This window comes from Rhinatrema bivittatum, chromosome 2, assembly GCF_901001135.1.
Source record: "Rhinatrema bivittatum chromosome 2, aRhiBiv1.1, whole genome shotgun sequence".
Classification (NCBI taxonomy): Eukaryota; Metazoa; Chordata; class Amphibia; order Gymnophiona; family Rhinatrematidae; genus Rhinatrema; species Rhinatrema bivittatum.
This window is the reverse complement of record NC_042616.1, coordinates 38491042-38515215: the sequence shown is the minus strand read 5'-3', so window position 1 is coordinate 38515215 and position 24174 is coordinate 38491042. Positions and strand designations below refer to the sequence as shown.

Below are 24174 nucleotides of genomic sequence, written 5' to 3'. Positions count from 1 at the left end.
GTGAAGAATACAACCAAGAACATAAATAAACGTGATGAAGAGATGCAGTTACAATTAACAAGGGCTAGTAAACTGGGGTGGAGGAAATAAAAGAGAGATAGATGAGGTTAATTATATACAAGAGTACAGTATATATACACAATCCGAAATATACAGCTGCTGAGTAGAGTCTTTATTGATGGTGCGTGTTAGGTGGAGTTCGGGAAAGCTTGCCTAAACAGCCATGTCTTAAGTCTTTTCCTGAAGGTTAGGAGGCATGGCTCGTTTCTGAGGTCTGGGGGGATGGTGTTCCATAATTGTGGGCCTGCTGTGGAAAAGGCTCGGTGTCTTAGGGTGCTGTGATTAGTGGTTTTGGTAGGTGGAACAAGGAGGCATCCTTTGTAGGCTTCTCTGGTCGGTCTTGTGGATTTGTGTGAACGTATAGGAATTTGTAGGTCAATTGTGGTATGTTGGTGAATAATTTTGTATAGTAAGGTGATGGATTTGTAAATTACTCTGAAATGAATTGGTAACCAGTGGAGGTCTTTTAGGACTGGGGAGATGTGGTCTCTCTTCCTGGTGTTAGATAGTAGTCTGGCTGCTGCGTTTTGAACCATTTGGAGTGGTTTGGTGTAGGAGGATGGAAGGCCTAGTAAGGTAGAATTACAGTAGTCTAATTTAGAGAATATGAGAGCTTGGAGGATGGTTCTGAAGTCTTTGGCATGGAAGAGGGGTCTTATCCTTTTTAAAACTTGCAGCTTGTAGAAGCAGTCTTTGGTTGTTTTCTTGATGTGGGCTTTGAAGTTTAGTTTATTGTCGATTAGCACACCTTGATCCCTCACTTGAGTGGTTTGTAGGTTGGAAGACAAGTCGAGAGATTGTTGTTCTCAGGAGAAATGAGTAATAGTTCCGTTTTAGTGGAGTTAAGTACCAGATTTAGGCTGTTGAGGAGGCTTTTGATTTCTTGATGACAGGACTCCCAGAATTTGAGGGTTTTTGAGTAAGATTCTTTGATGGGGATCAGGATCTGGATGTCGTCTGCATAAAGAAAGTGTATTAAGTTGAGGTTGGTGAGGAGTTGACAGAGAGGTAGGAGGTAAATATTAAAGAGTGTAGGGGATAAAGAGGAGCCTTGAGGGACTCCAATGGCCGAGTCGAATCATGATGATTCTTTGTTCTGGATTTTAACTTTATAACCTCTGTTGGTGAGAAACGATTTGAACCAGGAGAGCGCCAATCCAGAAATTCCTATCGCCGCTAATTGGTTTATGAGGATAGAGTGATTGACGGTATCAAAGGCTGCTGACAGATCCAGAAGGACCAATAGAAAGGATTGGCCTTTGTCTATGCCAAGAATAAGGAGGTCTGTGAGGGAGGCCTTAAGAACATAAGAAATTGCCATGCTGGGTCATGACCAACTCCTTGCGAAGGCGAAGACTGAGTAAAGGAAGGCCCTCTTTATAGGGCTGAAGAGGAAATGCCTAGAGGACATCAACAGGAGGAACCTAGGAAGACAGCCCACTGCTGGCCCTTTAAATGAACAGAGGAGGCGCAGCTGCATGCCTAAGGAAGAGGCAGGACCATGGAGAGCGACATCCTGCAGTGAAGGAGGAAGAAGGCCTTGAGGTCGGTGGCTCCCTGCCGAAGAATGAAGTTGATGGCGGCTTCCAGGCTGCGTGAAGAGAAGCTCTGGAGCGGCCTCCAAGCTGCGGAAGAGGACCCAGACAATGGTGGCCTCTGGGCCGCGGGAGAGGAGCTTCGGGGAGGCCACCAGGCCGCTGAAGAAGAAGATGACGGCGGCTCCCAGGCCGCATGGAAGGCTCAGGCATCGTCAGCTCCCACTGAACCTCTCTCATCTCCAAGCCATTTTTGTAACCCCAACTCATCTATCATCTCCTTCTGTTCTCTTTTCTCACATACCCCCCTAGTTGATACTCTCACCCCTAGCTCCTCTCCTGCATTCCCACCCCCTCTCACCTTCCCCAGCCAATCCCACTCCCACTGAACCAACCCTCAAACCCTTTCTGTATCTGATCCCTCCCTTCAAACAGCCCCCATCCAAACATCTCCTTGACTAGGATCAGCAGCAACATTTTCCTTTGAACCTCAGGCGATAACTGGATGACAACTAATGGGAAGAGAGGGCAGGCTGTTGACAGGGGCAACATTTTTCTCTTAGGTAAGTTCAGTGATGGGAGAGGATAGAAAAGAAGTGACAACCTGCACAGACCTGTGCACACTCTGCCCACTCTTCCTCAATGGCTGGTCCAATGCCTGATGTTGATCTGCAACTGGCAGCAGCAGCATTAGTAATGAAAATCAGCACAGGATGTGTGAGCCAGTAAAAGCTCACAGGCCCTGCAGTGGCCCTAGTCCCTTCTCACACATGGCTTTGTGGAAACTCAAACGAGGTTGGGACCATTGCAGGACCTGAGAGTGCACGCTAGCTCAAAAGTTCCATGCTGATTTCCACTACTTCTGCTGCTGGTTAGACATCACACTTTGAGGCATTTGTGACCCCAGGTGAAGGGTTTGTGACTCCATTTGGGGTGCCGACCCACAGTTTGGGAAGCTCTGTGCTACATACTGTATGCATGGGGGTGGTGGGGGGGAGGAGTTTGAATAAATAAGAGAGAAAAGTCTGTTTAGTACCAATCCCTGAGCTCTGGATGAGCAGAAACTAAAAGTCCCCAAGAATGGTGACAAGGAGGGGCTGAATTCTGGGGGTGGGGGAAGAGGCACTGTGATTTGGTAACTTTATCGAAAAGCCCCCAGATGAGCACGAGACCATAAATAGTCAGGAGGAAGCAGAATGGGTTCCGCCCTGCGGTGCGAGAACTCTGTGTAAACCTCCATTCACCTCGTCCCTCTGTTCCTCTTAGTGTAATCCTGAGCCCGCCCCCTCTGTGATGTCATCAGCCTGCGCCCAGCCGGAAGAGGAGTTGTCGAATGCTGGAGTCAGAGTCGTAAAATCCTTTTATTTGCAGAGTAACTGGAAACCACCCCCAAGTGTCACCTTCTGTTCTTCTCTCCCTCTCTTTCCGCACCTATTACACACTGCAAAAGACACTCGGCTCTTCAACCAGCCCGAGATGGAGTCCCCAGTTAATTTCTATTCCTGAAAGCAGCAAATGCAGAGAGGAAAATGCCTACAGGAGCTTCTGCTCAGGTAGGAGATTGCCCCCAAATTTCTGAGTGGAAGGATAGAGATCAGGATTCCCCCAAACTGAGATTTTGTATCCCAGATTCCTTATGTAACTGGTTTCTATGCGCGCATATGTGGCTGAGCACAAATTTACTTTAGTATTTTGTAAAATGCATGTATGATTCCTGCACAGTTTATAAACTACTTGTATATTTGTGCAGGAACATACGATTGATTGTATGTAGCCTTCATGCATCTGTAGAAACTACGTATATCAATGAACTGAATGCATGTACATTACTCCCCCATTTTAAATATATACATGTGTATAATTTATGCAGGGAAGTTAAATAGGATTTACCTGCATAATTTGGCTTTTACATGTGTGAATCAGTGTATTTTAAAATATACACGAATGAGTGAAATTACCAGTTTTACCGATTAGCCCACCAGTTCACCCAGTCCTTCTTCAGCTTATCGAGAGCCTTCTGGTTCTAAAGCCTGAAATCTGAGTTTACCCAGACTTCCCACTTGGCCGGTAGTGAACAGTAAACACTTTTATTATTAATTACACCAGATAATTAGAAGATGTAAAGTTACGCAAGTGAATGCACACATATACATGTGATTGCGTCTATTAAAATTAAAACTTGCATGTGTAAGTGTTGGCCCTGGAAAGCCCCTTTTTATATGTGTGTGTTTGTGCGTACATTGAACATTTTAGAAATACTGATTGTGCAAGTAGAGGCTACTTAAGTGCATATCTGCCAAATTTTTTGTGCATAACATTTTGAAAATTCACCTTAAAGTCTGGGATTTGGTGTTGTGTGATTGTGAATTATGCACACCCTCAAAACGTCCCCCCTGCCCTGCTGAGCCCCAGCACTGGAGCTCTCCTGATGGAGGGGATGCAGAAGTTGCTGAGTGTTTCTGGTTTGTGTTTCAGGTCCCAGTATCCTTTGAGGACATCGCTGTCCATTTCTCCCAGGAGGAGTGGAAGGATTTAGAAGAGTGGCAGAAGGAGCTTTACAAGGATGTGATGAAGGAGAATTATCAGACCCTCATCTCACTCGGTAGGAGACAATTTTACACTTTTATTAAGATCCTTAGGACATCTTGATAAATATAGTTCTGAGTGTGAGCTCTTCCTGCTGAGATTTTGTCAAAAAGGGTGAGAATGTAAGTGAGTGCTGCACTGATGACTTTGGAGCCAGTTTGAGCTGTGATGAAACAGGGCATTGCCATGGAATTCACTAAACCGTGGAACCTAAGTACTGCAGTTTTGTAAATCTCAGATTGCTGTGGCTGGCAAAGAATGTGTAATCTGTGCTAGAACAACAGTTGATCAAAGCGGTAACAAATCTGGGGCTCCTGGAAGCTTTAATAAGATTCGCCATCAGTTTCCCAGATTTACTACCATACTGAAACAGCTTGAATTGGTAGTATAGCAGACTCTTTTTGGTCCTCTGGTGAATCAAAGAATTTAAAGCTGTTTGAACTGACAAAAAATGCTCTTTGTTTACTCGAGTATGCGCAGTAAGTAAGGCCTGCTTTGCTTGTTGTAATTGAACTCCCAGGGCCAGAAGGCGCTTATCTAGCATCTTGCGTCTATGAGCCAAATAAGATATTATATCCCCTCGGAGCACCGTCTTGGCCGCATACCGAAATAAGATAAGATTGCTCATATGGGCCTTGTTCAAGTTAAGCATATTCACGCCACCTAGTGCGTAGGAAATTTTGAACTTGAGGATCCTCAGCCAAGAAGCAGGGGAAATGCCAAGAAGTGTCGAATTTTGCTCCTCTGGCCCTGAGAGTTCGATCCAAACCGGCGCATGATCTGAAATGACAATATCATCAATGCACGTATCGCTAATTTTGGAAAATGCGTGTGAGCTTACCAAAAAATAGTCTAGAATGGGTAGAGTGAGCCCGAGAGAGATGCGTAAAGTCTCTCTCTGACGGGTGCAGCATCCGCCATGCATCCACCAGATGTAAGGAGTGTTCTAGAAAAATAATCCCTTTGCTCGGCCCTCGATCATTAGGATTCACTGAGGACCTGTCCAATTGAGGGTCATGCACAGCATTAAAGTCACCCCCCACTCTCAAAGTGTGTGACGAATAAGGAAGTAACATTTTATTTAGCTCACGAAAAAATCTAGGGCTATAAGAGTTTGGAGCATATAGGTTACAGAAAACCATCGGAGTACGGTGCATCTCAGCAATGAGTGTGATATACCGGCACAAAGGGTCTTTGTGCCGGTATATCACACTTCTGCATCCACCAAGTCGGTATAAGGCCGACTTGGTGAATGCAGAAGCATAATGCACTGCCCCAACCCAATACTGGCGTAACCTTTGATGCTCCGCATCGGTGAGATGCGTTACCTGTAAAAACATCAAGTCGGCCGACTTTCTCTTTAATCTAATGAGAATTTCCATCCCCTTAATGGGAGAGTGAATACCACAAACATTCCAGGAGGCTACACGAGTTCCCTGCTTGGCCATCCCACAGAGAAAAACCCATCGAGCATGTTGGTTTCTTGCTAAGCAAAGGAAGGGGGAACCCTCCCAGCTGGAGTCCCCCCTCCTACCACATAGACCGGAAGCAGTTTAAGAACACAGCCACGCATGTACCATGACAATCGAGTGAACCATTCTAGCCCCTCCCCCATCCCACTTCTTCCCTTTTAATCATTATCCTCAAAACTATTGAGATCACTCCCATGCCATCCACGCTCCAACCCCATCTAACCAAGAAGGTGGTAATGCAATGCAGGTGTATGGGATAAAAAAAACAAAATAAGGTCCACCCGCTAGAGTTGCATGTAGTCCGAAATAGCAGCCTTAAAGAGGGCACTGCTGCAGTTCCATAGTCACTGAGCCCTGGAAAAAAAAAAAAGGCTCCTTTCTAAGAGGATTGTGGCTAAAGTCAGTGTTTGAAGCAGTGCATTCCTGGAAAATAAAAAACCCAGAACAGGGCTGCCTCTGTGTAAAGCAGAACAGTTCCAAAAACAACTGCAGCTAGCGTTCACCAGCTCCTTAGAAACTTTATATGAAGGCAAATCAGTAGCTGCTCCTCAAGAGAGCTCCGTGCACCTCCCTGCCAGCAGATGGAGACAGAGAAAGTTTCACTGACACTGTACATAATTCAGTGTGCCACCTGCAGTCTCTCAGTACTTCTCTGTCTCCAGCAGATGGTAGATGGTGTAAAACCTGCAGTCTGGAAAGAGAGAAAAAAAAGATTAAAAGTCAAGAAAATTTCTGGATCCTCCAAGGGATTTTGAGGTCCTGGTGGGGCCATCCCTTCTGGTTTGAGGCGGACGAGCAGAGGGTTTGTGATTCTTATGATAGCTCAGTCCAGAGGTCCGAGGGTGGATATCTAGTGGTTCAGATCCCTCATCCCTCACGAGACAGAGGTAGAACCTGCTGGCAGGTCTGCCCTGCAAGCTCAGTGGAGCAGGGAAAGTATTCGTTTTAAACGGTTTGTCCTGGGCTGGGTCGCTAGAGTTTGACGAAAGGAGACTGATATAGTCAGTGGTCTGGCTCTCTTCTAATCTGCCACGTGGCCTGCACTTCTGGAACCGGAATCTCTGTACCAAAGGAAAGTATTGGTTTCTGTGTATCTTTATTTGTTCTCAGATCATAAAAAATAGAAAAGATAGAAGAAGGAACTAGCTAGAGGATCTGTGCAGCATCTGGTTTGCAGAGGGGGTGCTACCTTAGCATCTTGGGGAGCTCAACGATGGAGTTTTTCAGCAGCTTCTCTGTCTGCGAAGGAGACCAGGTGTTGCCTCCGGGGCACTGAGGGACTGTTCCCCTGCTTCCCGTTGAGGTGCTGGTGGGGCCATGGGTGCGGAGAGAAACAGCATGTGTGTGCGGCTAAAGCGGCGTGGTGTTCAGGGCTCTGCAACTAGCATGGCCGCACCAGTAGAATGAGCTTCGCGGGAGATGGAGTCTAGTGCTGAGGCTTTCACCATAAGCTTGCTGGCTTACTCGCACCAGTCTCGAGCGTGGTGCAGAATTGGGTAATAGTCACCACCGATGCAAGCCTCTCCAATTGGATGGGGTGTGGCAAGATCAGTCTGTGCAGAGCCATGATCTGTCAGTTTGTTAGAGATGAAAGCGGTGCATTTCGTGTTGCTTGCCTGTCTGCCAAGGTTATGCAGCCATCCAGTATGGATCCTATCGCACAGTGCGACGATGGTAGCCTTCATCAACTGTCAAGGCAGAACCAAGAATCAGGCAGAGGCTCGAGAGGCCCGGGAGTCGATTTTATGGGTAGAGCAGTACATGGAGCAGCTGGCAGCATCTCACATCGCTGGAGTGAACAATGTTCAGGCAGATTTTCTCAGTCAAAGAAATTTAGTCCCTGGGGAATGGGAGCTGTCGGAGGCGGCGATGTGTCTCATCCATGGAAGATGGGGGTATCCTGACCAAAGAGAACCCCAAGGTGACGTGGTTTTACAGCCACTGAGCAGAACATGGTACGGAAGGAATCAGAGCTCTGGTGCTGCTGTGGACTCAAGGGATTCTTCTTTATCTTCCCTACGTGGCCTCTGGTGGCAAGGGAATTATGGTGGAGAGAGAAACATCCGGGCAACGTGATCCTGGTAGCTCCAGAGTGGTCACATTGACCCTGCTTCTCAGATCTGATCAATATGGCCATAGATGGACCCCTGAGGTTCAGACATCGGTCAACTCTTTTCCACCAGGGCCCAAAATTTTCAAGTCAGGTGGTTCACTTCTGTCTCTTGGCTTCGCTTCTGAGCGGAGATGTCTGACATGGGATATTATGAAGTGGTTATTTCCACCTTATTGCTGGCTAGGTGAACTTCTACATTCTTTACGTATGTGTGAATTTGGAGGATCTTCGAGTCCTGGTTTGCTGTTGACAGAGTGCAGCCTCAGTCTGTTCAGGCTATGGTGTTGTATATTTTGGCTTTTCTACAGAAATGTTTTGATAAAGGGTCTGGACTTCAACTCTCTGAGAGTCCAGGTAGCAACATTGGGTTGTCTCCAGGAAAAGGTGCAAGGGAATCCTCTATATGCACATCCTGATGTTATATGGTTCCTCGGGGAGTTAAGAACTTGCATCCTCACGCGTGGAACATTTGTCAGTCTTGAAATCTGAATCTAGTCTTTAGAGCAGCAGTTCTCAACCGGTGTGTCGCCAAACACCAGTGCGTCGCCAAGCACCGGCAGGTGCGTTGCGGCTCCTGGTGTTCCACTGCCCGGTTTGTGCTTCCCTTCTCCCTAGGGGCGGGGCTGAAGAATGGAAAGACGCTGCGCACCACCGCTGGAGGCCAGGCCAGCAGGGCTGCTTGTTGGGGAGAAGGAGTTTGCTTAGATATTTATATTTGTTGCTGTCATCTTGGCTTGGGTACGGGTTAATATTGAGGGACTGCAGGTGGCAAACTGGGTTATGTGAAAATTTCTCTGTCTCCATTTGCTGGCAGGGAGGTAAAACCCAGGAGTCTGGGCTGATCTGTGGTACTGCAGGAACGAAAATTAGCAGGTAAGAACCAATTTTCCTTCATAGCCCTACTATAACTTATTGAATCTCCCAGTTAGATTGTAAGCCCTCTGGTGCAGGGACCTACTCACTGTACCTGAATACAGGGAAATAAGGCTTTTGCCTTATTTCTTTGTTCATAATTGGAGACAGACTAACTATATAAGCAAAGAGGTTTTATGTAATATTTTTGAGATGTGAAGGGCCATGAAGCTGTTCCTCTTCAACTGAAAGTTTTCATACCTAGCGTAATTATGGGAAACCTAATGCAGTGTCCTTACCCCAGGAACAGGCTCTCTGACCGTCACCCCTGAGATTATCTCCCACATTGAACGAGGGGAAGAGCCGTACATCAGGGATGAGCCGGGATCAGAGGAAAGAGGAACTGGGAGAAGCAGCTGCTCAGGTGAGTGCAGGAATAAGAGGGACCGGGGTAAAACTGCTGAGAGGAAGAGTGGAAGGAGCAGCTGGGAACTGCAGAGACCCCTGCACAAGCTCCTCTGCAGATCTCTGTAATCACTCGCAGGGTTTCTGTTACAGGCAGCAGTCACATAGGTCGGAGCTTCCCTATCTTGATGTGATGTGGTAATAACAGCCCCGTCTTAGTGTTTTCTACCCTTCGACCCACAGGCAGGAGGAGAGCAGCACTTTGTGCCCCATTAGCCACCTCCTCTGGCTTTGTTCTCTTCCGTTTGAATGTGCAGGGCCCCCCACCAGACTTGAAGCACAGACCTGCTCCGAGCATGCAAACATTAGAGTGAAGCCAGAAGAGGAGGGAGCAGACATGAAGAGAAGTGCCGCTCTCCTCCTGCTGGTGAGGGGGACATAAGAGGATAATTCCTTCCATCAGCACTGCCACCTCTCACTTTAGCACCCCCAGTACTTCCCTTTCTTGGGTGGCCTGCTCCCCCCTGATACTGACTCTGGGAAGGCTGCACTCATTGTCACCCTGTCATAAGTAAGTAAAATTATCCTGTTCCCTGTACGTACCAGGATCAGTCCAGACTGCTGGGTTATGCCTCCCCTCCAGCAGATGGAGTCAGAGAGAAAACTGAAAGCACCCCCTAGATATACCGGGGTGCCACCTGCGATCACTCAGTATAATCTCTGACTCCAGCAGATCGAGAGGCATAACCTGTGGTCCTGGCCTGGTCAGTTTGTCGGTACTGGGGAAAAAAAAATATATATATATAATAATAATACTTTGGGGACAAGATCAAGTAGTCTCTTCCCTTCTCTTGTTGTGTTATTCTTTTCAGACTGTTTTCTTCTCTCACTATCTTTTGCAGCACAGGAGCTTAGAGCGAGGCAGGCACAGAGGGCAATGCCCTCTTAAGTTCCCCGGTGTAGCGTGTCCATGAGGCTGGGGGAGAGTTTACCGGTGGGCCGGTCACCCTCCCCCCATTTTCCAGGGCTCCAGCCCTGAAGGGGGTTTAAGAAGGAGAGCAAGTTTAAAAAAAAAAAAAAAAAAAAAAAAGAGTCCTTGCTCTGGAGACACTTAAGACCTGTTGGTGACAGGCAGTGAGCTCTTTGTTCGGTTAGCCCCGGCCTGCCAGTGCCTCTAAGGACGCCGGAGGGGGTGGCTGTGTCACCCGGCGCAATTTTCTGGTAAGGGTTACTTACCTTCTTTTTGGCGCGCTTTTCTGTCAGCTCCTCTGCCGCCGCGATGCTGCACTCTTCGGCCTGCACAGCCTGTGGGGGGGGGGGGGGGGGGCGCGACTCTCCCGGGAGGGTCTCTGCTCCCGATGTCTTCCCGGGGGCGAGGGACCCTCCCGGGGGCCAAGCGCTGCCCGCAGCGATTCTTCTCTTCCCCCGGCGTCGTGGCAGCACACAGCTCCGAGCAGCCGTTCTTCGGCCCCTCCTCCTTCGGGGAGGAGAGCAGTGGCCATCTTGGCCACGCGGCAGGCAGACCAGTCGGCTTCGGAGTAGGAAACCTCTCCTCCTCCTTCCCCACCCGACCTGAGCCCGTGCCCACGGTGCGATTTGGAGGACTTTGAAGCCCCCCTTCCCCCAGGCTCACAGAAAAAGAATTTAAAAAGGTTGGTGCCGTTTTCCTCTGAGTTTGTGCTCCTAATGCACAAAGCTTTTTTGCAGGCAGAGTCTGGTTGGGAGGCAGAAGGTCCCTCTCCCCCGAAGGTCCCCAAGACTTCTTTGGTTCAGGAGACCCCGCTAGGGCTGGGATCCATAGGGACACATGTCACCCGCCCGAGGGGGGGGGGGGCCGGGAGTTCGGGGGACTCGGGAGCCGCTCCGGATCCTCCGGGGGCACCGGACTTGCAGGCAGCGGACAACCAGAGGGCCGTAGAGGGGGACGACCCCCAGGTGCTACGTTTATTTGGAAAGGATGAGTTAAGTTTCCTCATCCTCCATGTCCTGCAAGAGCTGGAGCTGACAGCTCCACCTCCCAATGCGGACACATCCACGGGGGATATTGCTATGGCCGGCCTTCGGGTCCCCCCTCAGACTTTCCCTTTACATCCCAAGGTTTTGCAAATTGTTTCAAGGGAATGGGAACTGCCGGAGGCTTCCCTGCGGGTGAACAGGGCCATGGAAAAATTATATCCTTTGCCCGCGGAATCTTTGGATCTTTTTAAGACGCCCGCGGTGGATTCAGCTGTCACGGCCGTGGTCAAGCACACGACTATCCCGGTTACGGGGGGAATAGCCTTGAAGGATCTCCAAGACCGCAAGTTGGAGGTCTTATTGAAACGCATTTTTGACGTGGCGGCCTTGGGTGTCCGGGCAGCTGCGTGCAGCAGCCTCGTCCAGAGGGCCAACCTGCGCTGGATCCAACAGCTCCTGACCACGCAGGAGCTCCCTCCGGCTGAGGCGGAGCAGGCAAATTGCGTTGAAGCAGCAGTCGCTTACACAGCGGATGCTTTATATGATTTGCTGCGCACTTCAGCGCGAATTATGTCCTCGGCAGTTTCAGCAAGGCGGTTGTTGTGGCTCCGTCGTTGGTCGGTAGACGCCACCTCCAAGGCCAGGGTAGGTTCCTTCCCCTTTAAGGGCAAGTTGCTATTTGGCGAGGAATTAGATCAGCTCATTAAGGACCTGGGAGATAACAAAGTGTACAAATTGCCCGAGGACAAGCCCCGTCAGTCTCGGCCCTTCGGGAATACCAGGGCTCGTTTCCGGGGTCAATGGCGTTTCCGTACGGGTAGAGGTGATTCCTTTCCCCAGAAGCAGCAGCACACGAGGTCCCAGTCCTGGTCTTCTTCCTTTCATGGTAGGCGGCCTCCGTGGGGAGGGGCCTCGCAAGGATTCGCTGCTGGCAAGCCCGCTCAATGAAGGCGCGCAGACCCATTCCTCCGTTCTTTTAATCGGAGGTCGGCTGTCCCGGTTCTGGGAGGAGTGGGTCAAAATAACTTCTGATCAATGGGTGCTCGACGTGGTTCGGCACGGTTACGAGTTGGATTTTGCACGTTCCCTACGGGATCTCTTTATGATATCGCCGTGCGGTCCTCCGGAGAAACAGCAAGCTATAGTTCACACCGTCAACCACTTGCAAGCCATGGGAGCGGTGGTCCCGGTCCTACCGGACGAGGTCAAGACGGGTCGATATTCCATCTACTTCCTGGTTCCCAAGAAGGAGGGCACCTTCAGGCTGATCTTGGATCTAAAAGGCGTGAACAAGGCATTACGCGTGCCTCGTTTTCGGATGGAGACGCTACTGTCTGTTATTGCGGCCGTCCACAAGGGAGAGTTTTTGGCTTCTTTGGACCTGACCGAGGCGTATCTTCACATCGGTATCCGAGAGCGGCATCAAAGATACTTGAGGTTCATGGTGTTGGGGCGTCATTACCAATTTTGTGCCCTTCCATTCGGGCTGGCGACAGCTCCTCGGGTATTCACCAAGGTTCTCGTAGTGGTTGCGGCTTCCCTCTGTCGTCAAGGAGTTCTTGTGCATCCCTATCTCGACGATTGGCTCATCCGGGCGAAGTCGCAAGAGTCTTGCAAACGGGCGGTTTCCTTGGTGGTGCGTCAACTCCATTTGTTGGGTTGGGTAGTCAACTTCGCGAAGAGCCGACTCGAGCCGACCCAACAGTTGGAATTTTTGGGCGCTCGCTTCAATACCTTAGAGGGCAAGGTCTTTCTCCCACATCAACGCATGCTCAATCTCATGGCACAGGTGCGGCGCCTGATGGACCTTCCCATTCCTACGGCTTGGGATTATTTACAGATCATTGGTCATATGGTGTCTACTACAGAGATGGTGCCGTGGGCTTTTGCGCATATGCGGCCGTTACAAACAGCACTGCTTTCTCGTTGGGATCCCAGGTCCGAGGATTACGGCCTGGAGCTGCCCTTGATGGACCCGGCCCGCTCCAGTCTCTCCTGGTGGCTAACTCCCAGTCATCTCCTGCAGGGGGTGGACCTGGAGCCTCCGTCTTGGATAGTGGTGACGACGGATGCCAGCCTTTCCGGCTGGGGGGCGGTCTGTCAGTCCCGAGCAGTCCAGGGCACCTGGACAGCGCTCCAGTCAACTTGGTCCATCAATCGCTTGGAGACCAGAGCGGTACGTCTAGCCTTACGCTGCCTCCTTCCGATCGTGCGCAGCCGAGCGGTCCGGATTCTGTCGGACAATGCGACTACAGTGGCGTACATAAATCGGCAAGGCGGCACAAAGAGTCGGGCGGTGGCGACAGAGGCGGCATTGCTGATGAGCTGGGCGGAACGACACTTGTTGCGGATCGCAGCCACCCACATAGCCGGCGTGGACAACGTGCAGGCAGATTACCTCAGTCGACAGCATCTAGATCCAGGAGAATGGGAGCTGTCGGCGGAGGTGATGCATCTCATCACCCAGCGTTGGGGGACTCCGCGCTTGGATCTGATGGCGACTCGGCTAAATTTATTTATTTATTTATTTATTTAGAATTTTTATATACCGGCATTCTTGATAAAAAAAAATCAAATAAATGCGAATGCGGTGCGTTTCTTCAGCCGACGACGGGAACACGGGTCGGAAGGCGTGGACGCGTTGGTGCTTCCGTGGCCCCGTCGAATCCTTCTTTACGTGTTTCCTCCGTGGCCCCTGGTGGGAAAGGTGTTACGGCGCATAGAGGATCACCAAGGTATGGTGATTCTTGTAGCTCCGGAATGGCCGCGCCGTCCGTGGTTTGCGGATCTCGTCAACCTGGCAGTCGACGGTCCACTACGTCTGGGTCACCTTTCCAATCTTCTCTGTCAGGGTCCGGTGTTTTTCGATCTGGCAGATCACTTTTGTCTGGCAGCCTGGCTTATGAGCAGTTGAGGAAGAGAGGTTATTCGGATGCTGTTGTTTCGACTCTTCTTAGGGCGCGCAGGTCTTCCACTACGCTTACTTATGCTAGGGTTTGGAAGATTTTCCACGTATGGTGCGCTGCACTAAGTATTGCGCCCCGTCATTCGTCCGTGGGTCACATCCTTTTGTTTCTGCAAGATGGCCTGAAGAAGGGGTTGGCGTACAATTCACTTCGAGTTCAGGTTGCAGCGTTGGGCTGCTTAAGAGGCAAGGTCGAGGGGTTTTCTCTTGCGAGTCACCCTGATGTTGCGCGCTTTTTGCGAGGTGTTCGGAATTTGCGACCTCTGGTGCGGGTTCCTTGTCCTTCCTGGAACTTGAACTTGGTGCTCCGTGGCTTGTGTGCGGCACCTTTTGAGCCTATCAAGACGGCTTAGTTAAAGGATCTGACTCTCAAGACGGTTTTCCTAGTGGCCATCTCCTCGGCCCGACGTGTTTCGGAGCTACAGGCTCTTTCTTGCAGAGAACCATTCTTGCGTATTTCTGCGTCGGGAGTCTCCTTACGGACCGTACCTTCCTTCTTGCCTAAGGTGCTTTCTTCGTTTCATGTTAACCAGACGGTTGAGTTGCCTTCTTTTTCGGAAGAGGAGCTGCGGTCTTCAAGGTAAAGACTTGAGGCGTTTGGACGTCCGTCGGGTCCTTCTGCGCTACTTGGAGGCTACCAATGACTTTAGAAGGTCGGATCACCTTTTTGTATTATGGAATGGGCCCAAGAAGGGGCTTCAGGCATCCAAGACTACAATCGCACGCTGGTTGAAGGACGCTATTGCATCCACGTATATTGGTTGTGGTAAACCTGTTCCGGATGGGCTTAAGGCTCATTCTTTGCGTTCTCAAGCGACTTCGTGGGCTGAAAATCAATTGGTCTCTTGTCAAGAGATATGCAGGGTGGCCACTTGGAAATCATGGCATACGTTTTCCAGGCATTATCGGCTGGATGTCCGTGGTCCGTCCGCACAGTCCTTTGGGAGCAGCGTGATTCGAGCGGTACTCTCAGGGTCCCACCCCAGTTAAGGCGGCTCAGGTACATCCCAGCAGTCAGGACTGATCCTGGTACGTACAGGGAAAGGAAAATTAGTTTCTTACCTGATAATTTTCGTTCCTGTAGTACCAAGGATCAGTCCAGACGCCCGCCCACAGTTCTGGGAGTCCGCTCGTCTTCTAATATTCTGATATTCTTCATTGGCAGATTATGTTCGCTACGTTTGGAACAGTTTTAATGGTAAGTTTGTCGTTCTCTAGTGTTGTCATGTACACTCCTTTGTGTTGTCCTGGTTATACCTGGTTTTTCTATGTCATCCAGGAGGTTTCTGTTTGATCTAGTCTTTGAGTAAATAAATAAATATTTACAAGGGGGTAAAAGAAATTTTTGCGGGCGTTGTCGGAAGTGGTTAATTCATTATTTCTGCTTTGATATCACATATACTGAGGGATCGCAGATGGCACACCAGTAGATCTAGGGGGTGCTTTCAGTTTTCTCTCTGACTCCATCTGCTGGAGGGGAGGCATAACCCAGCAGTCTGGACTGATCCTTGGTACTACAGGAACGAAAATTATCAGGTAAGAAACTAATTTTCCTTTGTATATATATTTTTAGCCCTGGCTTTCACAAGGATCGTGGCATGTGTAAGAGATCATATGGGGGAAAGGGAGTAAGACAAGATCATGGGGGGGAGGAGAAGGAGAAGGTAGAGATTTGGAGGGGGAAGAAATGAGAGAAGATCATGTGGGGGCAGGTCAGAGAGGGTGAGGATCCCGTGGAATTTGGATCTGTGCGCCATAACAATTTCACGAGTTAGAAAGTGTGCTATGAAGTAAAAAAAAGGTTGAGAACCACTGACACAGGGCATCCCTTCCCCAACTGAGTCACTTTTAAATTCAAGTCTGTTAAGAAAAAAAAAAAAGACCCATATCTGCCATTTGCCTTACTAATGAACCCAAGGAGATGCGTATTAAATTCAGGGATGATATCTTTAAAATGAGTGCGCAGGCACCATACCCGCATGTACGAGCACGAGACTGCGCCTCTGCTGGAATTTTAAATCGGACGTGCAGGTGCCCGCCTGTGATTAAAGTACGCCTGACGCGTGGTATGTATGCTTCTCATGTTAAGCAGTTACCCGAGGAAACGTTCCCCATGGATCTTCCTTAGGAATTTGTCGGCTTTAATGCACACAGCAAGGCAGATTTTTAAAACCGTGCACGCATGAAGGAAATAGCCGGTCTGCACCCATTGGTCCGCCCGTTTTCCCAGTCTGTCTCGAGAGGTCATCCAGACCCCTCTGGTTCTTCAGCCTTCACTCCCCGCCCCCCCCCCCCCCCCCCCCCCCCCGTTTACCCAGACCCCTCACCCAGTAGTTTGGGCCTAAGACGAGTTTTCGCCAAACTGGCGCCTCATCAAAAGCAGAAGTAAATATGCGCGGCTAACGGCCCAACGTGCACTGCAGCTGCTGGATTTGAAATACGGATCTTCCGCATGGAAATTGTGACCCTCGTCAGAATGCTCTGACGCGCCATGACTCCGCCCCCTCTTACTGCCTGTGGGCTGGCTCGCACAGGCGCGTATGCGCACATAATTGGGCTGTTGTAAAATACGAGTTGCTCACAGGGTTTCTGTTACAGATACCTCTTTTAAAATTCACCCCAGAGAGAGCTGTCTCGGGGGGAATAGGATCTGAGACTATATTAAGGCAACATATGTTTGGAAAAGCGACTGAAAATTAAAAATTGGCAATGCAAATTGGTATACAGCTTACCCTAAAAGAGATAAATGTAAGTAGCATAATGATTAAAAAATGTTATTTTATATAAAATATAATAAATATCAAAATCTCATAAATATGTAATACAGCATCTAATTATAAACATTAATTCCTTAATATCAAAAGCATAAATATAAGGAAGCTAAATTGTTTTAAACAGCAAAAGCTATATCCCTTTATTTCAAACAAATCCTAAGAAACAATCTGTCAGACATTAATAGAAGTAATTTAGAGATTGTCTTGTTCTTTCTGACTTTCCATTAACTGTTTAATTTTCTGCCCTATCTATCCTAGATTATAAGGGAACCACAAAAGTCTAAGTGTCATCATTGACTGTTAAGCTGTGTTTAATTTTTTCATAATGTTTCCAGAGTGTTAGCAGAATTAGGAGCACGTCTAGGAATAACAGTAAGAAAATAAGAAATGTCCATACTAGGTCAGACCAAGGGTCCATCAAGTCCAGCATCCTGTTTCCAACAGAGGCCAAACCAGGCCATAAGAACCTGGCAAATCCCAGATTCTCTGCTCTGTGCCCACAAGCTAGACCTATAGTTAATCCTTTTCACTCCTGATCTCTCTTTCTTACTCACTTACACTTTGTTTCTACTAAACCCTCCCTAGTAACCACTCAAACCCAAACCCATGATTTAGCCCATAGTTTTATTTAAGAATAATCCACTCCCCTCATGCCAAGCTGCAACTGCCATTATTTTTTGCTGGTGCCACGCAATATCGTAACCAGATCTTCCAGTGGTACCAGGGAGTCAGTGAGATAACTTCATTATCAGTGAATCATACTAAACTCCCATCCTATAACAATGCCTCATGTTTGCATTGGTGGGAAGAGAGGTTTATTATTAAGATGATTATACCAGATGGTATACACCCCAGGATTCTGAAAGAACTCAAAAATTAAATTTCAGAACTATTAGTAAAAATCATTAAAATCATTCCTTGTACCTGAAGACTGGAGGGTGGCCAGTGTAACCCCAATATTTAAAAAGGGCTCCAGGGGCGAACCGGGAAACTGTAGATCAATTAGCCTGACTTCAGTGCTGGGAAAAATAGTGGAAAGTGTTCTAAACATCAAAATCACAGAACATATAGAAAGACATGGTTTAATGGAACAAAGTCAGCATGGCTTTACCCAGGGCAAGTCTTGCCTAACAAATCTGCTTCATTTTTTTGAAGGAGTTAATAAACATGTGGATAAAGGTGAACCAGTAGATGTAGTATACTTGGATTTTCAGAAGTCGGTTGACAAAGTTCCTCATGAGAGGCTTCTAGGAAAAGTAAAAAGTCATGGGATAGGTGGCGATGTCCTTTCGTGGATTGCAAACTGGCTAAAAGACAGGAAACAGAGAGTAGGATTAACTGGACAATTTTCTCAGTGGAAGGGAGTGGACAGTGGAGTGCCTCAGGGATCTGTATTGGGATCCTTACTTTTCAATATATTTATAAATGATCTGGAAAGAAATACGACAAGTGAGGTAATCAAATTTGCAGATGACACAAAATTGTTCAGAGTAGTTAAATCACAAGCAGATTGTGATAAATTGCAGGAAGACCTTGTGAGACTGGAAAATTGGGCATCCAAATGGCAGATGAAATTTAATGTGGATAAGTGCAAGGTGATGCATATAGGGAAAAATAACCCATGCTATAATTACACAATGTTGGGTTCCATATTAGGTGCTACAACCCATGAAAGAGATCTAGGCGTCATAGTGGATAACACATTGAAATCATCGGTTCAGTGTGCTGCGGCAGTCAAAAAAGCAAACAGAATGTTGGGAATTATTAGAAAGGGAATGGTGAATAAAACGGAAAATGTCATAATGCCTCTGTATAGCTCCATGGTGAGACCGCACCTTGAATACTGTGTACAATTCTGGTCGCCGCATCTCAAAAAAGATATAATTGCGATGGAGAAGGTACAGAGAAGGACTACCAAAATGATAAGGGGAATGGAACAGCTCCCCTATGAGGAAAGACTAAAGAGGTTAGGACTTTTCAGCTTGGAGAAGAGACGACTGAAGGGGGGATATGATAGAGATGTTTAAAATCATGAGAGGTCTAGAACGGGTAGATGTGAATTGGTTATTTACTCTTTTGGATAGTAGAAAGACTAGGGGCACTCCATGAAGTTAGCATGGGGCACATTTAAAACTAATCGGAGAAAGTTCTTTTTTACTCAACGCACAATTAAACTCTGGAATTTGTTGCCAGAGGATGTGGTTAGTGCAGTTAGTATAGCTGTGTTTAAAAAGGATTGGATAAGTTCTTGGAGGAGAAGTCCAAAACCTGCTATTAAGTTCACTTAGAGAATAGCCACTGCCATTAGCAATGGTAACATGGAATAGACTTAGTTTTTGGGTACTTGCCAGGTTCTTATGGCCTGGATTGGCCACTGTTGGAAACAGGATGCTGGACTTGATGGACCCTTGGTCTGACCCAGTATGGCATTTTCTTATGTTCTTCTTATGACACAAAGCTTGCAAAACTTTCACAGTGTGGCCTCATCAGAAGAATAGCAACAGCACAAGAAAAAACAAATGTTGTTGTATTACTGAACTCTTTAAACTGTCCTCCTCCTATAATAATGCTCAATGTTTACTTTTTTTTATCTAGAAAATGACGCTCCCAGATATGATAACACAGACACACTTTACTGGAAGCTCAGTGAGAGTTCAGAGGGGAGCAAGATGTTATCAGAAAGAGACGCAGAGGATACATCCTGTTCTGGCTGGGGGAAAAAGCGCAGAAGTCAATCTATCAAAGAAAAGAAGAAAATAAATTCAACAGGAGACTCTGCTCTGAGTAAGCAAAGAGCCAGAAATATCACACATCTACTAGAAGAGCAGAGAAACCTGACAGCAGAAGAAAGATGTGTATGTGATGTAGGTGGAATACTCCTCAGGGATCCTTTGACTCTGAAATCACAGCAGAGATCTCACACTGAAGAGAGACCATCTCTATCTGCAGACTGTGGGAAAACGTTCAGTCAGAAGGAAGAAGTACAGGTACAACAGAAAACCTGCACAGGAGAGACACCTTTTACATGTTCTGATTGTGGCAGAGGTTTCAGTAGTAAGCGAGAACTAATGCAACAACAGAAAATCAACAAAGGAGAGAGAGAGTGTACAAGTGCAGAGCATTCAAAAAGTGTTATTACTAAAGAAAGCCTCCCAAAATACAAGAAAAGCTGCACAGAAGAGAGAACAGGTCCATATACAGATGATGATGAAATCTTCAGTCAGAAAGAAAACTTCACAAGTAACCCAAAATTTGAGGAAGGAGACAGACAGAATTCAAGTAATGAATGCAATAAAAGCTTCTTTGAGAGGAAAGTCTTTTCAAGAAATACAAAAATCCATACTGGTGAGATACCAATCTTTTCTAGAAAATTAGAAAAACACTGCAGTAGGACGGCAGACCTTTCACATCAGAACAGCCACGGAAGAGACAAACAATTAAAATGTACTGCGTTTGGTACTCAGAAGGAACAGCTGACAAGCTACCAAGGAATTCACACTGGAGAGAAACCCTTCACATGTGCTGACTGTGGTAAAAGCTTTAGCCGCAAGCAAGCTCTCACAAGCCATCAGAGAATCCACACAGGAGTAAAACCCTTTGTATGTACTGAGTGTGGTAAAAGCTTTAATCAGAAGGGAAACCTCACACTGCATGAGAGATTGCACACAGGAGAGAAAATATTTTCATGTATTGATTGTGATAAATGTTTCAGTCAGAAGCATGCTCTCACAATCCACCAGAGAACACACACTGGAGAGAAAACCTTCAGCTGTGTTCAGTGTGGTAAAAGCTTTAGACGCAAGCAAGCTCTTACAGTTCACCAGAGAATCCACACTGGAGTGAAACCATATCTATGCACGGAGTGTGGCAAAAGCTTTATTCAGAAGGGAAGCCTCAGAGTCCACCAGAGAACGCACACTGGAGAAAAACCTTTTGTTTGTGCCATTTGTGGTAAAAGCTTCAGTTATAAGTATAGTCTCACCATTCACCAGACAAAACACAAAGGAGTGAAACCATTTATATGCACTGAATGTGGTAAATGTTTCAGTTATAAGCAACCTCTCATAGTGCACCAGCGAATTCACAAAGGAGTGAAACCATTTATATGTATTGAATGTGGGAAAAGCTTTATTCATAAGGGACATCTCACACTCCATCAGAGAATTCACACAGGAGCAAAACCATATAGATGCACTGATTGTGGTAAAAGCTTCAGTCATAAGCAAGGTCTTACATTCCACCAGAGATCCCATACTGGTGAGAAACCTTTCACATGTGATGTGTGTGGTAAAAGCTTTAGAGGCAAGCAAGCTCTCTCAATCCACCAGAGAATCCACAAAGGAATAAGACCATTTGTATGTACTGAGTGTGGTAAAAGCTTTATTCAGAAGGGAGACCTCACAGTGCACCAGAGATTTCACACAGGAGAAAGACCATTTATATGTTCTGATTGTGGTAAACGCTTCAGGCATAAGCAAGCTCTCAAAAGGCACCAGAGAACACACACTGGAGAGAAACCGTTCATCTGTGCTGTTTGTGGTAAAGGTTTTATAGGTAAGCAGGCTCTCATAATCCACCAGAGAATCCATACTGGTGTGAAACCATATCTATGCACTGAGTGTGGCAAAAGCTTTAATCAGAAAGGAAACCTCACACTGCATCAGAAAATTCACACAGGAGAGAAACCATTTATATGTACCGATTGTGGTAAACGTTTTAATCAGAAGGGAAAACTCACACTGCACCAGAAAATTCACATAGGAGGCAAACCATTCGCATGTACTGATTGTAGTAAATGCTTTAGTATTATGAGGGCTCTTACAATCCACTTCAGAACCCACACTGGAGAAAAACCCTTTATATGTGTCAAATGTGGTAAAAGCTTCAGTCATAAGTATAATCTCAACATCCATGAGAGAAAACACAAAGGAGTAAAACCCTTTATATGCCCTGAGTGTGGTAAAAGTTTTACTCAGAAGGCCCACCTTACACAGCACCAGAGATTCCACACTGGAGAGAAACCATTTACATGTACTGATTGTGGAAAAAGCTTCAGTCGTAAACAAGCTCTCTCAATCCACCAGAGAACACATACTGGAGAGAAGCCCTTCCCATGTGCTGCATGTGGGAAAAGCTTTAGTCATTCATACACACTGAACCTCCACCAAAGAAAACACAATGAATTAAATGCAATCACATAGTAATAGTAAATGTCGCATGATGAGTGTGATAAAAGCTTCAGTTACAAAAAAACTTCACAGTGCACCAGAAAATATACAAAGGAGTTTAACCATGTCTGTGTAATGAGTGTGGTAAAAGCTTTATTTGGAAGGATTATTTAACAGCACTGCAGAACCCATACTGGAGAGAACTCAAAGGTGTTAAACAACCTACTGAGGACTGTAAAACGTTCAGTCATGATCAACGACTCACTTTCCACCATTGAATCCCCACAGGAGTAAAACAACTTATATGTATTGGTTGTGGTAAAAGCTTCAGTCATGAGCCAGCTCTTATAGTCCACTAGAGCAGTGGTTCTCAACCTTTTTTCGGCCAGGACACACCTGACAGATAGTTCTCGCAAGCTTGACACACTGAACATGTGACCATCACGGGGCAAAATGTAAATATACATTCTGCATCCTCAGGAACCCCCTTCGACCCCCAAAAATGGGTGCAGAGCAGAACTAGCGCATTACCCGTACAACTCACCATACAAAAAAAGATATTCTGGTTCTGATGACATCTCAATAAAAGCAAAACAAACTCTCTTTACTGGCAGGCACAATACCCCTCCTTATGAAAAGATAGTAATTTACCACTACAAATATTTAACCAGGCCCTAAACACTAATACACCTCCTATTAGGAAAACAGAGCAAGCCAAGCTGCTATAGATAAACATTGTCTAATTTTTTCTGGACTTAAAGCTTAGGGCACAAGAACACTCAAAATCAGCAAGAGGTTTTTTTTAATCAAATTTATTTGGCTTCTTAAAAGACAAGTGTTCTTGTGAGATGCACTATGCCCTCTATCTGTAGTAACTTGCATCTCAGTGAATCTCTGACATGCCCTGACTTATATAATCAAACTACAACATTCCCGAAGCTTCCAGAAAGGTGTATCCGCCCACAAACACATGATACTGTTGTCATGACAATCTATCCTGTATAGGAAATGCTTGTGAGGACCTCCCTCAACTAAGAATTCTTCTAACCCTGTTCCTCCTCCCATGATAAAAGTTCCTTTATCAATGACTTTGCTGGCTTTGTTCTTCTGTTCTTCTCTTGATATTCTTTGTTGTATAAACAGGTAACAAGTCTGGTGTTTGAATAGAAGCTCAGCATGAATTCCATTTCTTGGCACCAGGGTTTACTTGAAAACTGTAACCTCACAGGATCTTCTTTTCAACTGATTTCTGTTCTTTGAAAGAGGCATCTGCAAGACAAAAGCTTGCATCCTGATTTCCTGCAAAATAAGTTTCCATGTATTGTGGTGCAGATATTGTCATTGATGCCTTCCTGGCCTGTAATTATAGGCTTTGCAGAGCCTGCCAGTAGGTCGATCTCAGGGATATTCTGCAAGTCATGCTCAGAAAAACACTCAAAGTTCATTCACCTTTGACAGGCTACAATACCGCAAAGGCATCTGGGAATTCTTGGTTATCTGCTCGGCCTATTCTTCATTTCCCTCTATGGGACACCTTTAATGGACAGGTGTCACATCAACCAGTCTTCGATGCTAAGCCATGACAAAGGAACTTAAAATGTGTCCTAACCACTAACCTTGGTATTTATCAGGTGTAGTGCATAGGTGTGTGTCCCTCTAGATTCCTACTTAATATGAATGATACTCCCACAAGCATTCACTAGTTAATCAAACAATAACAGCAAAACTAATTTTCACTAGGTAGCTAGTAGCTCTATAATGGAGCTATACAGATACCTGCATTATAAAAAGGCCCTACTTCATAATAACATAATCACATATGTTATCTTTCAGAATCAAGTAAGTACATAATAATGGTATAACATGTAAAGATATGTAAAGATAAGTACACAGAGAGACTAGTATGAAAATACTATGTTTCCCATATAATACTAGGTATACTGGGCAAATCTTTTCAATGAATAGTACTCTCATTATGAACAACTACCCAGGATAATATTCATTAAAATGGCAAACAGGGATATAATCAATGCACCTTACCAGAAAAGTAAAGAAACCAATAAAATAGAAGAAAACCAAGAATCTATAGAAGAACTCATACTGTGTTGTGCATACATGATGTAAAAGTGTTGCAAAGCATAAGACATATTCTAGTCATATGCTGTAGTGATGGAAGATCAAATACAAAAGCATATGCATGATAGGCAAAGGCATAGCAAAAGTCTGAAACATCATACTAATTCTGTAGGGTATTTATAGTGCTATCCAGTATTAGGACAACAACCTGT

At 46.4% G+C, this 24174-nt stretch overlaps 2 protein-coding genes across 4 annotated transcripts in view; both read left to right on the top strand.

The window, feature by feature from the left end:
• Nucleotides 1-24174, top strand: part of LOC115083857 (zinc finger protein 271-like) — a 634158-nt gene that overhangs the window by 483321 nt on the left and 126663 nt on the right. The window lies entirely within an intron of this gene.
• LOC115083859 (oocyte zinc finger protein XlCOF6-like) lies at nucleotides 2917-22355 on the top strand. 2 transcript variants are annotated; one of them, XM_029587900.1, is made up of 4 exons: nucleotides 2917-3148; nucleotides 4071-4197; nucleotides 8923-9042; nucleotides 19314-22355. In XM_029587900.1, the coding sequence occupies exons 1-4, from the start codon at nucleotides 3125-3127 to the stop codon at nucleotides 21917-21919; spliced, it is 2877 nt and encodes a 958-aa protein (XP_029443760.1). In that variant the 5' UTR covers nucleotides 2917-3124; the 3' UTR covers nucleotides 21920-22355. The 2 variants fall into 2 exon arrangements, with proteins under 2 accessions (XP_029443760.1, XP_029443761.1); XM_029587901.1 differs by lacking the exon at nucleotides 2917-3148 and adding an exon at nucleotides 8581-8639 and having other exon boundaries at nucleotides 4082-4197.